Source organism: Andrographis paniculata, unplaced genomic scaffold (genome assembly GCF_009805555.1).
Source record: "Andrographis paniculata isolate CXL003 unplaced genomic scaffold, ASM980555v1 Contig10END, whole genome shotgun sequence".
NCBI classification, from domain to species: Eukaryota; Viridiplantae; Streptophyta; class Magnoliopsida; order Lamiales; family Acanthaceae; genus Andrographis; species Andrographis paniculata.
This window is the reverse complement of record NW_026137380.1, coordinates 1,788,338-1,796,000: the sequence shown is the minus strand read 5'-3', so window position 1 is coordinate 1,796,000 and position 7,663 is coordinate 1,788,338. Positions and strand designations below refer to the sequence as shown.

General features: G+C 31.0%; 2 protein-coding genes across 2 annotated transcripts; both read right to left on the bottom strand.

Moving 5' to 3' along the window:
- Window positions 1-265: 265 nt before the first annotated feature.
- LOC127245172 (ethylene-responsive transcription factor ERF039) lies at window positions 266-1,804 on the bottom strand. Its single transcript, XM_051265920.1, has 2 exons — window positions 967-1,804; window positions 266-471 (listed from the first exon to the last, which is right to left on the bottom strand). Exon 1 carries the CDS (start codon window positions 1,726-1,728, stop codon window positions 1,015-1,017), a length of 714 nt encoding a protein of 237 aa, XP_051121877.1. The 5' UTR covers window positions 1,729-1,804; the 3' UTR covers window positions 266-471; window positions 967-1,014.
- A 4,249-nt stretch (window positions 1,805-6,053) lies between these two features.
- On the bottom strand, window positions 6,054-6,883 carry LOC127246833 (uncharacterized). The gene is made up of 3 exons (XM_051268427.1): window positions 6,395-6,883; window positions 6,222-6,272; window positions 6,054-6,113 (listed from the first exon to the last, which is right to left on the bottom strand). The coding sequence occupies exons 1-3, from the start codon at window positions 6,881-6,883 to the stop codon at window positions 6,054-6,056; spliced, it is 600 nt and encodes a 199-aa protein (XP_051124384.1).
- Window positions 6,884-7,663: the final 780 nt, after the last annotated feature.

Here is a 7,663-nt window from a genome sequence, read left to right as displayed (position 1 = left end):
TAATTTAATTGAGTTTGCTCTATTATTGGTTGAAACAGTATTTTTGTTGGGATACAGTTGGTAATTTTTATATATATATATATATATAAATATTTATACAATCATCATGCAAAAAGGTTTTAACGCATCAAAGGTCACATCATTATTAGTTAATTAACCTTCATTAACTATATATTAACCTGAATTTTAACTTTCTAAATTTTTTTATGATACCGAACATATAATACTGAACAAATCATATTCATAAATATCCAAATATTTATATATATTTTTTTTAAAAAAAAAAAAAGTGGTCGAATTTGACGACAGCACTAATTAACAACTTCAAGAAAGCATCCAACAACAGTATACATAAAAATATATCTATCGAGTCAAAAATCTGTGTGCTTTTTGGAGCTCCCGGGAGCAGAGATCCAACACCCTTCTATCCACAGGTGGACCCGCGCTGGGAGCAGATTCCCATGGACCTCCCTAAAAAGAGAAGGTGACAACACATCAAAATGAAATAAATTTAAGACACTGATTATAGTAATTATTGTTATAAGATTCTTCCCTAAGATAATATTCCTACATATAGACAAAACTGAGTACGGAATAATAAATTTATTTAATTCCGGATATTATACGACCATAAATTGTCACACATTTTATTATTTACATATATATATATATAGACTCCGTTTTGACAGAGAATATTGAAATTTTAAAAAATATTAGAAATTAGTATTTAATATAAAATAACTAAAGATAAATAGTATAAAAATTTTCAGAACTTTACGGCATGTTAAAATTTATGGGTGCATTTACTTAACTATTGAAATTAATAATTAAAACTAATAAAATTGAATCGTAAAAACACTTTAAAAACATTTGAAATTAATAATTAAAACTAATAAAATTGAATCGTAAAAACACTTTAAAAACAAACTCAATTATATAGTAGTATAATTTTAATGCACGACATACAAGAAGCGTTATTGCGGTCAGCGACTTCAGTTTCCGGAAAATGCGACTTTAAAGAAACGACGCTTCAGTCAATGAGGTGCAGTCCGGCGACATGAACGGATCCTCGAGCCGGAGTCCGACGTCGGCGATCTGCCACGACGGCGCGTGGTAAAAATACTCGTAGCTATGATCGGCGCCGCTGACGGACAGATCCGGCAAGTCGAAGAATGTGTCGTCCTCGTGAGCCGCCGAATTGGAAGATAAAGAAGATTCCGGCAAGCCGCCGGGGAACGTGGCGGCGGCGGCTTTAGCGGCGGCGGCTTGAATGTCCTTGGGGGCGGTGGAAGCCGGTCGGGGGAGGTCGTGAACCAAGTGAGGGAAATTGAGGTAAGCCGACTCGCCCTTGATGGCTAGCGCCGCCACGTCGTGGGCACGCGCCGCCATCTCGGCGGTGGGATACGTCCCCAGCCATATTCTCGACTTCTTCCTCGGCTCCCGAATTTCGCATACCCATTTTCCCCAATTCCGCCGCCGCACGCCGCGAAACATCGGATGCTTGTCGCCGGCGGCGCCGCCGCCGCACCTCCGCCGCTTGTTGGCATCTTCGTTGCCGGACTTCTGCCCTTGAATTTTCTGCGCCGAGCAGCAGTCCTGCCGGCGTTTATTGCTGCTGCTGCTTTGTGAACTCTCCTGCGACGTTGATCCGCCGGAGTTCGCGGCGGCGGAGGCGGCGGAGAAAAGTGGGTCTTGTGCAACAATTTCGAAGATGATTTTGGGTTCCATTGAAGGGTAGCTAAGAATAACATAGACTGTGATTATGCTGCTGTGCTGTATATTTCTGTATCTATGTGTGTGTAAAGTCGTAATTGTGGGGTTATAAGATTCTTGCAAAATACTATATATATATATATATATTTATTTATTTATAATCATTTATTTAATTGCATAAAGGAAAAACAAAATTAATTAATAGTAGTAATAATAAAGGATAACCGAAAAATCAAAAGAAAAAGAAAAAGAAGACTAGGCTTCAGTGGATCATTTATTTTATTGAATAATTAATTAATACCGCATTTTAATATATATGTATGTATACTGTCACAATTGCATTTTATTCCGTGACCGTGAAATATATATATAGTCATGGCCACATGAGTATATTTTCGTTAATTATTAGATTCTGGCTTTAAGGCAGCGCCCATGAAATACCAAACATACCCCTCGTAAAAATGAATACTAATGTGCAAACGTCTATGTTTCTTTAAGGGTTCTTTTGGGTATTTAGGGCAGTGTTGTAGTTTTCTGTTCTAAATGGAGATTTTAAAATTGCTTTCTTTTAAATACAAACTATTATTCTTAGTGAAAGCAAACATTGGTAGCAAAAGGAAACATAAATTTTAATTGTTAGTGCATAGACTTTTATTTTTCAATTTATTAAGGTTTATTTATTATTATTATTTTTTTTTAAGTTTTATTAAAAGAATAGTTGAATATAAATATGATATTTTAAATACAAATAAATATTTAATATGGTTTTTTTAGAAAAGAAAAGTGAATATAATATTAATTAGTAAAAAAACAACTCAATAATTTTTGTCACTTTATATAAATTAAATAGAAAATGTATGGGAGAAGTATTTTCAAAAAAGGATATAAAATTTGTATTTAATAACGACCTTATCTAACTTATATTTCGTACACATATTTTGTTGACTAAATTTTAACTCCCAATTCGGCATTTGTCACTGGTACATATAATTTACTGTATCGTCATTTAAATCTATTTTCATTTAACGGTAGTAATTAATTTGTGTGTTGAATTTCATCCATAACTATATCAAAATTTAGATTTATTTTTTTTTAAAAAAAAATAATTATTGTTATGACTCGAAATTTGATCGTTATAAAAGTTTTTATTTTGATTATATCCCAATTCTCAATTCATTCGGTATTGAATTTGTTTCGATTTTTTCGGGTCGGGATCGGGACATGTCTACCCTAATGCCTAGTGTTCTTGTCCGATTGTGAGGGTACCACCGGTACAGCAGATATGTACAAGTAAAAGATCTTACCATAACACTCTCAATTCACTTTCTCAATATTTTTGAAGCCCTAATTTAGTCCCATTTGTAATAATATCAAGCAACAATATGAACAACTGAAATTAAATAATCTTCCCTTAATTTGAAATTGGTCGAACAAGTTTATTTATTACAGCAGGCCAACTAGGTACAAAGTACTTATAATGTAATGGATATGTCAATTGTCACACAATAAATTGGAACCTCAAAAATGGTTGATCAAAAGAGACAATTATTTCGCAATTTGTTTTCTCCATTAACTTATTATTATTGTGATGCTATTTTTAATTTGGTGTGTAAACACAAATTTTTTTAATATAAATGAATAAATTAATTATTTTGTGTGGTGTATAATAAATTAAATTAATTAATAAGCCTGCATTGAATGGGGCCTGCGGTAGTTAGAATCGACACTTGAGGAAGAAAGGCAGTATACCAAGATTTGTCTCATGTACAAAAATGGAATTAATTAATTTAATTTAATTTGGAGGAATGTCACACTTAATTAACTAATTAAATTTAAATTTTCTATTATAATAATCAAACCCTTTCTTTAATCCACTTCACTAATGTGCCCACCAATATTCTTTAATTTAATTAATTTATAATAATTACATGAATGTGAAAAGAATAAAATAGATAAAAATAAATAAAGATATTATATATAGACACATACTTGTCAAATCTTTTTTCATGTCATTTACTTTATGGAGACAGGCATTGGATGAACTCAGGAATTCTATGGTTGTAACATATGATTTAGGCATGGAATAATTTCATTTAAGATTTTGGCAAATACATTTAATTAATTTAAATTTAATTTAGGCAGTTTATTTGAGATATTATATTGAATTATGATATAAAAATGTCCCATCATTACTTAGGCATGTGTTGTGACCTTTTTAACAAATTCTTTGTTCACTGACTAATATACTCCCTCCGTCCCGTAACTAAGTATCAATTTGTTTTTTGCACGTAGTTTTAGAAATATTAGTATTATATTGGGATATAGTAGGAATAAAGTAGAAATGACTAAAATAACCTTATTAGTATGTATGATATAAAGGTAATGACATTTGTGTATATATTGTAAGTTGTAAGGGTATTTGTAATGTTAGGTAGATAGCACAGTTACTAAAAAAAGAAATTGATACTTTGTTATGAGACGGACTAAAATAGTTTATTTATTTTTATTTTATTTATGAATATTTGTGTGAAATAATTGTAGTCTGTCAGCATAATTTGGACATAAATTTTTATTGATTTGTGTATGAATAATTAAATATGCATGCTTTGTATTATATAAAAGTGTGATATAAATTTACAAAAGTGATTAATTAATTTTATTTTTATTTTTTGGAAATATATTATAATTAGTGGAGTTGTTGAACTGCTTAATAGTGGTTGTGTAATTGATTGATTATATTAAATTCAATCATTTTCTTAAAAATATTTTTCTTGGAATGTAATGGATGTCTTTGCTCTAATTTATTTTCCTGATGAGGATTTCGACCTATGTATATTAGTTTTGCTACACATAGATGTACTTTGAATATTTGAGGTCACATTATTTAATCTTTCTAATTAAGTACAAATTAAACTATTTTTTTTTATAATCTCTTCAACAATATATATTCATTAGGCATGATTATTATTATATACTAGTCTTTAATAAAATATACTACATTATATTATTTTCATTTTCTTATATATACATTTTTTAAAATATCATATTCAATTTTTATTATTATTTTTTATATATATATAAAATATCGTATCAAAATATCCATTCATTTCAAAGAATTTGAAACAAAGAAATTACTGTTAAATGATCGAAATGATTCTGGAGTTCGAATCTCACCGTCCCATCCAACATATATTTATGTGCAAGTCTCGTGTACATCTGTTTACACCTGAGGTCCTGTATGTAATAATTAATGACACTTATAAATTATTATGCGAGACGGTCGTTTCAATCATATAATTTAATATTGATATCAAGAATAAAGAAATCCTAAATAAATTAATTTAAATTGTGCATGTGTGAGAGGTGTGTTGGGCACTAAGAAAAGTGAGTAATGAGTAGAAGAAATGAATGGAAGGGTTAGGAAAGTTGACTTATGACAACAGTGGAAGACATAATATACTTATGTATCAACATATCTCTCACAATTCCTGCTACTGCTAGCTAGCTAGGTTTATCCAGTCCTCTCTTGTCTTCTCTTTAAGAACCAATTTTTTATTAATTAAATCAATTAAAAATATACATCTATCTCTCTCTTACACTAAAATTAAAAGTTACATTATAGTAATAAATTATGAATAATAATAATCATTATTTGTATTGTATTCTATTGTTGTAGTAGGTAACATAGCCCCATGACCTATTATTATACTTCTGCCCTACCTCTGGAATCCACTCTCTATGCTTCTGCTACTGTATTTCTTGTATTTGGATTATTTTTTGAAGGGTTGGTAATTGGATTGTAATTTTAATTTAAAATTAATACTATTTATTTAAAATAATTTTTAATAAAAAATATATATTTTTATAAAATATCAAATTAAAATACTATTTAAAATCAATGAATAAATCAAACTTTTTGTTCTAAATCAATTTCAAACTACAATCAAACCAAACGCACCGTTAGATTTTTAGTTATCTGAAACTAAAAGTTTTTCCATAAAAAATATAGGGGATTTATTATTATTATTATTATTATTATTATAAATTGAAGAATGAGAAAATCAAAATAAAAATTCAGGATAACGCAATAAAAGGTAACCCAATTTATGTTATTGCAAGTATATGTATGTCTAATGGATTGAACTGAGGGCTCAAAGATACTAAGCCCATTTATCACTAAAAGCCCATTAAAGTATAAATGAAGGTGTCTGTACATTTATTTGGGCTGTATTTCTTCATTCATTATTTTTGGAGTAAAATAATAACAATAATACTAATAGCTAAACAAGACAAAAAGAACAAAAACCACAAATACAATTAGGGCAACTCTCTATTTCCAATTACTTGGATTTGAATAGGATTACAGATGAATTGCTGTTGCATGTTACTGTAAGAACGAACTAAGAAGAATTAACAAAGCAACCTAAAACAGATAGAAGAATATAATAACGGAGCTCCAACAATGGCGGCTGTCATGATCATGAATAACGTCGTCGTTTTGCAGATACCTTGTATGAATTCGGAGTTATAGAGTGAAGCTTCCCTCCGGGAAGGAGACGCTGGGATTCATACAAATTAAAACAACGAAATAATTACTTAATCGATATATAATGTTAATTTGTTTCGAAATAACACATAATTAATTATTAATGCCTATATAAATAATATTATTCTTACTTACATCGAAGTAGTTCCGTACATCATGGCTTCGTTTCTTGCGCTTAATCTTTGGAGGCTTTTTATTGGTGATTTTAATGAAGTCTTCTTCGATTTCTTCTTCAGTTAGGGAGATGGATATTTTCGGGAGTGCCTGTTCTTTCTTCTCCGCCGTTGGATTCGAATTCATCAACGGTGTAGATTTAACATGATTCTTCCCCGTTCTTGATCGTAAATTCCACGTCTTGGTTTCTTTTATTTCAGCGCCGCGGTGGGTGTCGTTGGAGGGGACGGCAGAAGGATTTTTGGCGGCTCGAATTAAGATTTCCGGTTTATCGGATTTTGCGGCGCCGACCGGGTTTATAGACGGTTCGGGATGATTATCGTGGACCGGCGGTGGAGGAGTGACGGAGGAGGTGCGGCGGCGGCGGCGGTGATTGGTTGAGTATCGCCGGTTCCGTCGCGACGGCGGTTTGATAGTGTGGAGCGATTTGAGTGCAGCCGGAGATGCCATTGGACCGGCCGGGAAAGAAATCGACGCAGAATTATAATGGGACGACGGAATTATTGCGGCGCCGGAATCGGGAGGTGATTGAAGGAAGGAGAGATTGAATTGCAGAATGTCGTAAACAGCGATCACAGCCACGGAATGAATTACACTACAATTCGTTTAAATACTTTAGGGTAAATTAATAGTAAAATATTATCTAATATTTTATTATAGATAAATAAATTTCGCATTATGTTATATGAAAAAACAAAAAAAACATCATTTTCGTTGAAAAAAAAAAAAGATTAATTCTTCATTCTTCAGTTTATAAATAATAAGTCATCGGTCATTTTATTTTTATTAAGAAATTTAAATCTGCCACTGCGATTTTTGGGTTTAGGGTCACTATTCCTTATAGACAAGTTACCGGTCATATTTATTTTACAAACAGTAAAATAAACGGTTCATGAATTTATATTTATTTCTTTTATTCAATAATACTTTATCCATCCCGTTGAAATTATATCAATATATATATTCTTTATAATGTATTTATTCATAATTTCGTTATTTATATTTTAACAAATAATAAATTTTTTATCTGTTTATAGTCCAATGTAATTATAGATCCATAAGTCCAACTTACGGTTTATTTGGGCCAAAGGGAAAAAAAACTAAGCCCAAAATAATTCCAGGCTTATAATTTTATAGAAAACCCAACCAACAATCAATATGGGGCCATCTTATAAAGCCCATTTGTTAAATTACCTTATTACCATATGTGTCCACTGGCCACATGCTTTG